The 13,538-nt window shown below is 37.5% G+C and overlaps 1 protein-coding gene across 7 annotated transcripts in view; it reads left to right on the top strand.

Annotated features, from left to right (window-relative positions):
* Positions 1-13,538, top strand: part of HDAC8 (histone deacetylase 8) — a 250,889-nt gene that overhangs the window by 73,634 nt on the left and 163,717 nt on the right. For all 7 annotated transcript variants that reach the window (XR_009214333.1, XM_032757171.2, XM_032757175.2 and 4 more), the window contains exons 5-7: positions 5,001-5,113; positions 9,259-9,336; positions 9,882-9,990. Coding sequence is in view for 6 of the 7 variants with exons in the window: in XM_032757171.2 (XP_032613062.1) it covers positions 5,001-5,113; positions 9,259-9,336; positions 9,882-9,990 (300 nt within the window). In the remaining variant the exon portion in view is untranslated. The remainder of the gene's footprint in view (positions 1-5,000; positions 5,114-9,258; positions 9,337-9,881; positions 9,991-13,538) is intronic.

Below are 13,538 nucleotides of genomic sequence, written 5' to 3'. Positions count from 1 at the left end.
TGCTCTCATAGAATGAGTCGAGGAGGAGTCCCTCCTCTTAAATTTTTTGGAATAGTTTCAGTAGGAATAGTACCAGTTTTCTTTATACATCTGGTAGAATTTGGCTGTGAATCTATCAAGTGCCAGGCTGTTTTTGGTTGGTAAAGCTATTTATTACTGATTCAATTCTGGAGCTCGTTATTGGTCTGTTTAGGGTATCAGTTTCTCCCTGGTTCAGTCTTAGGAGGGTGTATATGTCCAGGAATTTATCCATCTCTTCTGGATTTTCTAGTTTGTGTGCATAGAGTGTTCATCATAGTTTCTGCTGGTTATTTTTGCTTCTGTGGGGTCAGTGGTAACATTCCCTTCATCATTTCTAATTGTGTTTATTTGGATCTTCTTTCTTTTCTTATTATTCTAGCTAGCGGCCTATCTTATTAATTTTTTCAAAAATCCAACTTTTGCATTCATTGATCTTTTGAATGGTTTTTCATGCCTCAATTTCCTTCAGTTCAGCTCTGATTTTGGTTATTTCTTGTCTTCTGCTAGCTTTGGGGTTGATTTGTTCTTGCTTCTCTAATTCAGTTGTAATGCTAAGTTATTAATTTGAGATCTTTCTACCTTTTTGATGTGGGCATTTAGTGCTAGGAATTTCCCTCTTAACACTGTCTTAGCTGCTTCCCAGAGATTCTGGTGTATTGTATCTATTTTCTTGTTAGTTTCAAATAACTTCTTGATTTTTGCCTTAATTTTATTATTTACTCAAAAGTTATTCAGGAGCATGTTGTTTAGTTTCCGTGTAATTATTCTGTTGCGTGGCTTTGAGTGATTTTCTTAGTCTTGACTTCTATTTTTACTGTGCTGTGTCCCAAGAATGTATTTGGTGGTATGATTTCAGTTATTTTGTGCTTGCTGGGGATTGCTTTATGTCCAATTATGTGGTTGATTTTAGAGTATGTGCTATGTGGCAATGAGAAGAGTGTATATTTTGTTGTTTTTTGGTGGAGAGTTCTGTAGAGGTCTATCAGATCCAGACAAAATGTCTATATACATAACGATTAGCCCTTGTCTTAGTACATCTGTGTTCCTCTAAAGAATACCTGAGTCTGGGTAATTTATAAAGAAAAGAGGTATTTGGCTCACAGCTCTGCAGTCTGTACAAGAAGCATGGTGCCAGTATCTGCTTCTGGTGAGGGCTTCAGGCTGCCTCCACTTATGACAGAAGGTAAAGGGAAGCCACGTGTGCAAATCACATGGTGAAAGAGGAAGCAAGAGAGAGGGAGAAGGTGCCAGGCTCTTTTTAACAACCAGCTCTCAGGGGAACTCTAGCAGGAACTGATAGAGTGAGAACTCACTCATTACTGTGAGATCACAACCAAACCATTTGTAAGGGATATACCCCCATGACCCAACACTTCCCACTAGGCCCCACCTCCAACACTGGGGATCAAATTTCAACATGAGGCTTGGAAGGCCAAATATCCAAACTGTAGAAATCCTATTTTCAAAAAAGAGAGGGTATTATATGTAATTTATAAAAATGCATGAACATCATCTTTATAGAGAAAAAAGACTCAGATATAACATATAATAATCCTGACGTAATATATCATCAATATACCAAGCATATAGTTTGAATATACCCAGAATATATCAAGAACATCAAGTAAAGAGATTCAGTAATCTGGAATATTTCTTAAACATGTGTATATTAACAGAATTTCATAGGTAAATGATGTGAATCCCCAGTTGAAAACTAATGACTGGAAAAATGCTAGATTCAAAACAAAGCAATGTGAAGACCAAGTTAACATTTTAAAAAACTGAAATTATTACTGAAAACACTATACTATAGTTATCTAATATCTAGCAAAGCAGCATCAGGATTCTGACATATCTCGGCCAGTGACAACACTAATGAATCTGTAGAGACGTTCCATACAGCATACAATTTCTAAAATGTTTATGCTAATAACATTTTACCTATACCAATTTAACCTAGAAAAAGCAAAGCATCTCTTCTGATTTGACAACTCTTCCCATGCAACTCCTCAATAGTAATATATTGAATAAATCTAATTCTTTCTAGCACTTCTCTTTCAACAAGGTGAAAGAACAAATCTTTTTTTTTTTTTTTTGCCATTTTAACAGTGAGGAAACCAAATTCTAGCTTTGCATCAGAATATTTGATACTAAAGTTCTTTTTGGAAATATTATAAATAAACTCATCAAACCTTAGCCAGCCACCTCAACAAATAAAATTCCCTTTCTGTGATCCCTCTACAACTTTCTATATATGCATCCTTTATAACAACTTCTTTGATTGGCAAAAAATAACATGTTCATTACCAGGCCCAAGTATACATAACTTCTCTGCAGCATGTAGAAATAAGAAGCAAAAGCATACAAAATTATATGTAGTAATTAATATTTCAGCATTCTCTTACTTAGAAATGGTCTAGGTATGTAATGAATATTCATTAATTCAATTTAGTATCAGCCCAAAGTTTTTAGTTACCTAAAGATTTTGTAAATTATCTTCAAGTTGATATACTACAAAACATAATTACTGTTGAAATAAAGTTTGTCAGAATAATGACTCAACTTGGTTAAACAAATTTACATTTTTTTATAATCATAAACAGGAGAAGTAATGTTAGCTCATTCAATCAGTAAACCTGCCTATGTTTAGGAAGAATATACTCAAGTAGAAAAAAAATCTACCTGTATATTATGCCCAACACTGATAAATCAGAAAAGCCATGGCTGGTTTTAGTAAGCCAAAAATTACTAAATTAGTCACATTTGCCCAAGATTTACCTAAATTATATGAACTTGAATTCTTAAAGTATTTGAGTTTGTTTTTATAGGAATACATTTTTTAGCATATTGAAAATCTTAAACGTTCAATTTCCTTATTTTCTGGGGATTTTAGGAACATTCTATTGATCTAAACACTTGTTATTTCTATAAGCCAATGAGAATAGAGCTCCTTTAAGAGATTTTATTATCTAATTTAGTAATACTATCCAGAGGTAGAAAAATGTTACAAATTCACACAATGAGACATAAAGGCCTTTCTGAATGATAGACATCATCATGATCATCATTATTATTCAGGCTATTGCCATGAGGAGAATGTTCATTAGTGTAAGGAACATTTTAAAGAAAAGGAAGGGGGCCACCTGCTTAATGGAGGCAGGTAAATAAAGGAGTCATCTACCAGTCTTATGAGCATGCTGAGGAAGGAGAGTCTTTCCTTAGAATATGCCAGGGCAATGTGGTCCTTTGCAGTTCGCCATTTCTCGTAACACAAAAGGTTGGAGGGTTTCTTAACCATCACTGCTTTTGCAAAGGCACAGGGCTCAGGTAAATCTCAATGTTGTCAATGAGAAGAGTCTACTTTGTCAATCTTGTCTATAGCTTTTCTCTGTATTCTCCTTTATCTGCCATATTATTTCTGGTTGCCTTTTTTGTTTGGATGATTGGGTTTTGTTTTTTTTTTCTGTGTTTATGCCTTATCTTCCCAGTTTAATTGTAAGTTCTGTGAGGAAAGGAAGCATGTCTTGTATTGATTTGTACTCTTCCTCCACATCTCTCTCCTCTTTTTGCCTAGCACTTAGTGTTCCGTCCCATCTACCTAAAAGTTATTGATGTTCAGAAGGACGGCAAATTATCTCTTTTTTTAATGTGCTAAGGCAGTAAACTTACAAAATGTAAGCTTTTCATAATTGGAAAATAGCATTCGCATCTAAGAACTTCCAAAATCACACATTTAATTCTTATTTAAAGAGAATTCATAGATGGAGACATCTTTTTCTTTAATTGGTCTCTACCTGGTTGCATACCTAAGGCCAAGCTATTCTTTGGCTAGATGATTGCCGAGTTCACCATCATGAAGCAAAGTCAGTGTCTAAAGATATTTTTACCAACCTTCTGCTTGCCAGTGTACGTGTCTTATTGATTCAGCCTGTGAACCAGGGCATTATTTAGAATATGAAATGTTATTATGGAAGAGATTTCATGAAGAAGTTTATGTATTGTGAAGGCACTACAAAGAGCTTTACAGTCTCATAGTAACAAAGATGCCATTTTAACTGTTGCTTATGCCTAGGCAATCTCAAGGAGAACTCAGAAAACATGGGCTGGATATTTGAAGTGTCTGTGGAAGCAAAATAAATTAAGCATTTAGGATGAGGCCTTAAAAATAACTTAAATACACTCTTGATGATAAAGAATGTTATTTTACATCTAATCAGCAAGGCTTAATGGAAGCGTAGTAAAAGAGCGGGTTAACCTTGACAAGGGGTTAAAGTGACGCAGTATCACTGATAGCACAAAAGTTAAAGGACACCAGTGAAGTCAATGAAGAAAATTTTAGTGAAGAAAACAAAATAACTTTAGAAAAGACTGCTTCACTCTTCATTGTAATAATTGCATTTACAGATAGGCAACCATATTATACTGCCCAGGAGATTATGCATTTGTATATTCTACACTCAGCTTTTATGAGCAACAAGTGCAAAACTAACTTTTAAAAAAAATTCTAGGTTATGTCACAGGGTCAGTACAGAGAATCCAATCTCTAACATCTTCTACATCTGGCTGAGCAAGATTGTCTTTAAGGCCTCTTCTAGATTCTAGCTTTCTTTAAGTCCTGTAAGTGATTACCAGTGTTCCTCATGATGACCCCAGGGTATACAAATTTTTTGAAGTGATTCCTAAATCCAGGGAAAGGTGGTTCTCTCTTGTTCAATATAGTTATAATATTCTAATGCTTTGAAAATCTGGGCTCAAGAATGGAAAATGTTACCAGTTTACCCGAATATTTACTTTACTGAAATACTTAATTCCCTGATCATTCTGGGTCATTTACTTATAATCTTTGTAGATGGATTTTTGTTTTTCTTAAAAGAAGGGGGAACTTTAGGGGACTAGATCTCAAGGGTTAGATCCTTGGCTGTAAAGACTCCCTTGGATTGCTTTTTGGCTGTTGGCTGTAGCAACTTGTTTTCTTACAGAGATGAAGCATCTGGTTTTTGTTATCTCAATGATGCTGTCCTGGGAATATTACGATTGCGACGGAAATTTGAGCGTATTCTCTACGTGGATTTGGATCTGCACCATGGAGATGGTAAGCCCTTTGGTTTTAAAGATGCTTTGCTGCTAGGACAGCAAGTTTTTATCAGTTAAGCTGCTTCTAGGCAACTGGTAGAAATGTCTGCTGTAATTGAAATTTTCCTAATTGAGAATTTAAAGTAGGTAGTGTAGTGATTCCTCTAATTGATGCAATTCCTGCTTTGCTGCCCAAGCCAGGCTCCTGTAATTACCTCTCCTCTCTCCTCATGTAGCAAACCTTAGAACTAATAGAGAATGTTAAGAAGTGAAAATCTTACCTAGTGTTTACTCCAGTGCTCAGTAACCTCCCTCAGGCCATTTCCATTCGTTCTAAGGGAATCTATAGGGATGACAGTCTTGTCTCTTTTCATTGATGCTTTTCTCAAGATAGAATGGGCGTATGATGGGCTAACATTCTGAATTTTTCACCAATAGGTTGCCAACTCATGTAGTGATCAGAATCTGTGCCATTTTCTTTGTATTGTTAAAATATTTAGTGCCGTACAAACAGGACATCTTCCCTAACATTTAATAGCAGAATCACTTAACAGTTTGCCTTAACCCATTAATCCTCTCTTAGAAGACTCCACTGACAGGATTTATCTGACCCTTCTATGTATTTTCCATCTAGAATGTAGAGCTCCAGTGACAGTTGCCACATTCTGTTTCTTTAAGAAATCCTGTCTGGGACACGTAGAATTTCCATTTATTTAAGAACACTTATCCCGTAAATTCTTAGTTGAAAATACTCCTCCCTCACATCAATGATTGCCATTTCCCTGTTTCCAGGGATTTTTTTTTCAGACAAACTAACATAATCAAGGCATAGAGAGGAAAAGAATATCATATGTCTGAAGTTAGGGTCAGCTCCACTGCCAAAACAGAGAAAGAAGGATGAAATTGTTGAGGGAACCTTTCCAGAGAGCTTCATCTGCATGGATGCTACTACCATGGAACCATGACAGAAAATTAAAGGTAACAGAGAGAAGAGAGGTTAAAACCACCAATATACTACTTTGAGAACCATTTTCACTGAATATCTGAATGCTCAACCGGTGCGAAACACAGCCTTGCTTAAAAGCCTTCAGAGACTCCTTATTGCCTATAACAAGGGGTAGCATTTGACCTATGGCTTGTTTTTGTATGGCCAGTAAGCTAAGAATGGTTAAGAATGGTTTTTCCAGCCAAGTGCAGTCGCTCATGCCTGTGATCCCAATATTTTGGAAGGCTGAAGTGGGAGGACTGTTTGAAACCATGAGTTTGACACCAGCCTGGGCAACAAAGTGAAACCCCCATCTCGAAAAAAATTAGCTGAGTTTGGTGTTGTGTGCTTATATTCCTAGCTACTTAGGAAGCTGAGGCAGGAGGATTGCTTGAGCCCAGGAGGTCAAGGCTGTAGTGAATTATGATCGTGCCACTGCACTCCAGCTTGGGCGACAGAGCAAGTCATTGTCTCTTAATAAAATAAGAATGGTTTTTCCATTTTTAAAGGGTTATAAAAGAGAAAATATATTTTTAAAAAATGTGTCTGTGTGTGTGTATATATGTGTGTGCGTGTGCAATAGAGACCTTAAGTAGTTTGCAAAGCCGAAAATGTTTACTATTTAGCCACTTAGTTCATTGACCCCTGGCCTACAGCAATGGTTCTCAAACTTGAAAGTGCATCAGGATAACCTGGGGAAGTTTGTTTTAAAATGCAGATTGCTGGGCCATATCCACCAAATATTCAGATTTAGTAGGTCTGGCATGGAACCAAAGAAACTACATTTTAATACCTCAGCTGTTCTACAGGCCACACTTTGAAAAACAGTGGTCTTCAAGGTAAAGTCCACACTCTTTACCTAGTCTTTCAAGGCCTACCTTGAATAGGCCTCACCTCATCTTTCCACCCTTATCTCTCATTACTTGCTGTCCAGGCTACACTACTCAATGAGCATGTCTAACTATTCATGACATGTCTCACTATTCATGACATGGCTCAGTGTTCCCAGACATGTCTCATTATTCCCACCTCCCTGACTTTGCCTCCTTTTTTCCTAATTTAGTTTTATTTCACCTGTCCCAAGTTCTACCCATTTGTTCAAGTTCCAACAGTAACAGATTTGCCCTGACCACTCCAGCTCAAGTGTTCTCTCCCTCCTCTCAAGTCCCGTATTGTTCATATCACCAATTTGATATTTTATTACATATTGCCTTGTATTTTTAATTAATTTTTTAATGTGTCTGTGTCTTCTCTTCCCATAGAAACTATAAGTTCCTTCAGAGCAGAGATCAAGTTGTTTACTTCTTCTTGTTTTATATAATGCCTTGAACCAACAGTACTATGCGTATAGTAGCAGCTCATTAAAATATTTGATCAATGAATGATTATGAAATTCAAACTGTTAGTATCAGAGTTTAAGAATACAATCAACTCTACAGAACCATATAAGAATGAACTGAAACTGTCACCTGAAACTGTTCTTTCCATTTGCAATGTTATTTCTACACCCTTCAGAGTTTCCTGTTTTAGCCAACTTTTATGGTGTGTTTCATTTCAGTTTATTTCCCCTCTTCAGCACCTCCCTTACAGTGACCCCTGCCCCACCCCCCAACTCTTATGCATTTGGTTTATTTTAAATCTCCCATGATTACATAGCTAGCATCCTGTGGTGGCTTCACTAGCCACCCCTACCCCATCCTTGCCTTCTTTCACCTACCTAACCACTCTCCTCTTTCCCACCAAGTCCATAGCTTCCTCCTATCTGTGTACATCTCCTTTTTAAATATGATTTTATAACTGTGCCTAGTGGTATTTCCCATGAGAAGAAATACAAATGGCCACTAAACTTATGAAAAGGTGCTCAACACTCTAATACTCAAAGAAAGGCAAATTAGAGCAAGACCATTCTTTCTGCCTAAGATTAAAGAGAATAACAATAGTTTGGGAACTCTCATACATGATTGGTCTAAGTGTAAATTGGTACAACATTTTTGGATTGATCAATAGTCAAGATTTTCATGAATTATCCTTGTTTAAGACTTCATTTCTAAGTTGAAATACTATTTTCATTTATTTTGTTTGTTTTATTTTGTTTACTTCATGCTTTTTGCTTAGAGCCTTTAACTGGTTTTAACTGCCTCCCTAGGGCAAAACATAAGGCTTGGGAAATTCAAACATACCTGTTATATACAAATAGAGTTAATATTTTTTTAAAGTCGCTGTCGGGCTGTAGTGAAGACTGAAAACATTAAATAAATACAGAGACAATTTCTTTGTTTGAAGTAAGAAAGAGGACAGTACCTGAATTTGCTAATAGTCCTCCCATTTTACAGATTGATTATCTGAACATAGTGTGACTATATGTGATTCTGAGAGGAAAGGGGTGGAGGTGGGCAGTGTGTTCACCTGTATACATAGAGGCTTGTGAGGGTTACTTTAAATCCCAGCTTTTATCTCCCAGGCCTCTAATCGTTTACTAAGTTAAGTTAAAATGGAAAACAGACCCCTTTCTCGCCCATCTTTCTTCAGGTTTTAAAACACTGTTATAAGGCTGCTATTAGGAGACAAGGTCACGGCTGTTTTCAGCCTTCCATGTTTTAGCCAGAAAGATGCACTATAAGTTACTTATTTATAACCAAATCTGCATTATAGAAAGGCACTTTATAATTAGGTTTTCAGTATATAATGGCTAATGTTTGTATTGGTCATATTTTTCAAAGGGTTATCACATTGTACATCTTTGGAAAAAATCCCAAGACTTTAACTATAACCACTTAAACAAAACAAAACATACAACTTGTAAGATGGCTCCAGTTTCCCTTATTCAATTCTGCTGATAGTGCCTCAATTCTAGGCTCTCGCCTTTCCCTACTTTTTAGAACAGGTTGTCAAAGAGAGCCCAGACATCCCATTGCTTGGAAAGGGGAAGTCCAGTTATAGTTTTCCATGAGTTTGAAAAGGAACCCCCGAACTTCACTTGGGGCCAAAGTTCTACCTCATCTTGTAATTATGAGATTAGAGACCAGAGGTTCATATTACTTTTATTCCTCAGCTTGTTAGTTTTATATTGCTGCCTTCTCATCTACCCTCCTTCTCACAGCTGCTTTCTAGATTTTCAGATGTTGAAAATAGGAATGCCATATGTGAAGTGATTCTTTTGATGTTTCTTTATCTGTTAGGTGTAGAAGACGCCTTCAGTTTCACCTCCAAAGTCATGACCGTGTCCCTGCACAAATTCTCCCCAGGATTTTTCCCAGGCAAGTGATCATAAACTCAGTATTACGTTTGATGACTAAATACTGAAATTCTTCTATACATTTCTTATACTTGGACAGTTCCATGTTGTTAATGCCTTATTGCCACAATCCTATGCAAAATTTTAACACAGGTCACCTCAGGTGACAATAACAAGAAGAATGATATTAAAGCTGTTTCTTTTTCCAGGTGATTTTTATGGACTGTCAACAGATCACTTATGCTTACCTTACTAGTAGACACCCCATGCAACTCCTAACATCCTGAATAATTGCAGTGATAAATTGATGTTATGTCAACTCAAAAAGCATGAAGCCAAGCAAAGGAGTTAATCTCTTATTTTTTCATTTGATCTAGTAAGATGAAAACTGAGGTTTTTCAGTTTCCTTATGGTTTGCCTGCTTCTCCAAGATTGTTTACAATAGTTACTTCTTTATATTATTTTTCTTAATTTCTTTCCCTAGAAATTTCCCTATCAGGAAATCCTTTAAGTTTTCTGGGTTCTCATGTTCCTAATAACTGATCATAGTGCTCTTCTCTTTTATAGGAACAGGTGACGTGTCTGATGTTGGCCTAGGGAAGGGACGGTACTACAGTGTAAATGTGCCCATTCAGGATGGCATACAAGATGAAAAATATTACCAGATCTGTGAAAGGTATGGCAGTAACACTGAGCCAGTAATAAGTGGATTGCAGTTCTGTAGGATGAAATGGCCCCCATCTCACAATGTAAACCAGAACAATGTAAAAAAGAAAACATCTATATACCTATAAAGCTTTTGTATACTGGTCATTATGCTTATTTGATCAGTAGCTATCCGCTGTATGGCAGAGCCAAGCAGTTGGACCAGAGCCATGCTCCAGGTTGGATCTTACTCAATATGATTAAGGCCATCCCAAGCGCAGAGCTTTTAGGCTATCCTGAAGAATCCCTTATTTGCTACTTTCTTAGCTAAAGAAACCTACATGTGTCTTATTTCATTAACCTGGCAGGGTTCATTTCAGTTGTCAGGGTTCATTATGGAGACCTGTGCTTTCTTCTACTGGTGTAAATATTAGAGAATTGAATATTAATATTCATCATGCATTCTTACCTTCTATCCGCTGTGTTAAAATTGGAGTCAGATATCTGTTCTTTCTACACCATGGCTAAGGATTAAGTTACAGACAATCATAGGCAGACAGATTGGTGCCAATGTGTGGACCACTAGAGTTGAAAAGCCCTATGGAATGGGGGTGGGGGATTGTGTTAAACTCATATTCATAAAAATTGAGATTGGTCAGGCACAAGTGGTGGCAGAGAAAGCAAATCCGACTAGAAGTCAGCCAGTCAACATTACTGAAGGTAAGTAACGGGGATTGAGGTACTCTTGATCCCTCCCCAACTTAGCTCGTATTTCTCCCAACCTCTGGTGGAGGTTCTTCCCAAAGGAGCCTGCCTGCACTGGCCATCATCACTGGCAGTTGTATAAACAAAGCAGAACTATTAAAAAATAAAAACTTTATGCTTCAAAAGTGCTTCTTAGCTCAAGAGATTTGGTGAGCCAAGTCATCATTCAGTTATTCAGCAGCATAAGCCTCTTCATAATTTTGATCATGTCTCCTGGCTACCTCTGTATTATCATACTGAAAAAACCTTTTTTTTTTTTTTGGAGCCTGCCATCAATGGTTTAATTGCCCTTCTTTGTTCCCCTTAAGCTCTCTTCTGTCCTTGAGATGTGCAGATCAGAGCTGCTTATGTAACTTTACCAATAAAGATATCCTGCAGTTCTATGTAAAAGGAGAATTATTTTGTTTTTCTTTTAATCCCCTTCTTAACAGTGCCTGATTTTGTTACCCTTTTTTTTTTTTTTGCCATAACAGAAAACTAGGTTGTTCTCTTCAGTGCACTGTCCACAGTGTTTCCTTGAGCCCTTTCCTGGGTCTTAATTTAAAGGTCAGCACTCATCATCCAGCAAGTATAGTTTGTAATATCTAGTGCTCCCTAGATGGATCACCCTAAATGGATCACCTTACATGTACCCCTTACAAAGCCTTAAATGGATCACCTTACATGTGCCCCTATTGAAGGTTATCTGCCAATCATAAAACTTCCTGAGATCTTCTTTATCTCCCATCAACTTGGCATTTCACTGCCTGGGAAAGCTGAGTATTATCTGTAGACTTGAGGATTTTCCAGTGCCCAACCCCAAGGAAGTCTATTTATCCTTCTTCAGTCAGAAAAAATATGTTTCTATGCTATATTTTCTCTTTTTTTTTTTCTGTAGATCAGTTCCTACTACATGATAAAAAATATTTTAAATTCCATGGTAATTCATGTTTAAAAATAGCCTTGGTATCAAACCTAATCAGAAGCATTTTTAAAGTAAGTTTAGCCCCAAGGAAAAGATCTGTAGAAGATTACACATGATTTCCCTTTACAAAAAGCATGATGCCACCCGCATCCCAATAGATTGATGGCTTTTGTGTACAGGAGGCTAGCATTTATTAAAAATTCTTCCAGCTTGCCTACTAAAGAACCAGACACTCATCAGTTTATAGTTCCCAGGGCCCCTTTGCCTGTGGACCCACATTGGCAATGCAAGCCACACAGTGATCATCCAGAATAACAGGTTCCAGGTTTTCATTAGAGGTATAATAATTTTTTTCCTTTGCTTTCCTTCAGAAGTCAAGTCTGGTCAGGGCGTTATGTGAAGGCACCTCTGATTCCAAGGGTACCAAGAAGGCTTCCTGGCCCAAATATCTCTCCCATCTGTTCGATTAATACCTGAAATTCCTTTAACAGGAAACATACTTTTATTCTACAATTAGAAATAGTCCTTAAAATGAAATTTTGGCACAACCTCTCATCCTCACCCCTACTGTACTATGGAAGTATAGTTTCACAGAACCTTTCTTTTTTGGGGTGGTGGACAGGGTCTTCCCCTGTTGCCCAGGCTGGAGTGCAATGGCATGATCACGGCTCACTGCAGCCTTGACCTCCTGGATTCAAGTGATCCCCTTGCTTCAGCTTCCCAAGTAGCTGGGGCAAACAGGCACACAATACCACATCTGGCTAATTTAAAAAAAAGAAACTTTTAGTAGAGATGAGGTGTAGCTTCACAGTGCCATTCTTGACAATGAACTGTGAAAGGGTCAGAGCATGAGCTCCTTGAGTATTCTGAGGAGCAGGAATTGCATAGTGGAGCAGTAGAGGGAAAGGGGTACCAAAAACCACAACGATCTTTGCCAAGAGTTTTGCAGAGGGCCAGCCCTGGTAACTAGATCACTCAGTCCCAGGCATTATGCCTTTGAATACTTCTGGTATGTGGCTTGGAAACAGTCTCTTACACATTTGCCATTGTTACCTCTGACCCTTCTGCCTGCCTCAAAAGATATATTACACATAGGAATGGCTTATTCTTTTTATAAAAAGTCATTCAGTTTATCTACTATCTTCTTTTCATCCTTTTATTTTATTTTATTTTATTTATTTTTTTTTTTATTTTTATTTTTTTTGAGACAGAGTCTCGCTCTGTTGGCTATCTAGGCTTACTGCAAGCTCCGCCTCCCAGGTTCATGCCATTCTCCTGCCTCAGCCTCCCGAGTAGCTGGGACTACAGGTGCCCACCACCACGCCTGGCTAATTTTTTTGTATTTTTAGTAGAGATGGGGTTTCACCGTATTAGCCACTATGGTCTCGATCTCCTGACCTTGTGATCTGCCCACCTCGGCCTCCCAAAGTGCTGGGATTACAGGCATGAGCCACTGCGCATGGCCCCTTTTCATCCTTTTTATTTCATGACCCCACTGGTTCTCTGGCTCACTCCTTACTTGTGATGTGTAAAGGACCTCTTATTGCTGGTTCGCTTATAAGATGCTCTCATTTTCATTTGCCACCCAATTTCTAGTTTGCTCATGAATTGCTCCTTTTTCCTTTTCCTTCTTTCTTTCTTCTTTCCTTTACTTTTCTTCCTTCCTTCCTTTTCTTGTCTTTTCTCTTCCTTTTCTCCTTTTCCTTCCTTTTCTTCCTTTGTTCTTCCCTTCCTCCCTTTCTTTCTTCCTCTTTTCCTTTCTAAAATGGTTTTTTCCTCTGCTGTAGTCTTTTTTACTTTGCCAGCTAGTCAGGCAGGAACTTAATGGTTTTAGTTTAAGCTTGAACATACCCCCTTCCGTTAAAAATTGGCTTAGAGTTTTTTTGTAATAGACTGGATATGGAATCTTT

This window comes from Hylobates moloch, unplaced genomic scaffold (assembly GCF_009828535.3).
Source record: "Hylobates moloch isolate HMO894 unplaced genomic scaffold, HMol_V3 SCAFFOLD_7, whole genome shotgun sequence".
Taxonomy (NCBI): Eukaryota; Metazoa; Chordata; class Mammalia; order Primates; family Hylobatidae; genus Hylobates; species Hylobates moloch.
The sequence above is the reverse complement of the archived record's forward strand: the minus strand, read 5'-3'. Positions and strand labels throughout refer to the sequence as shown.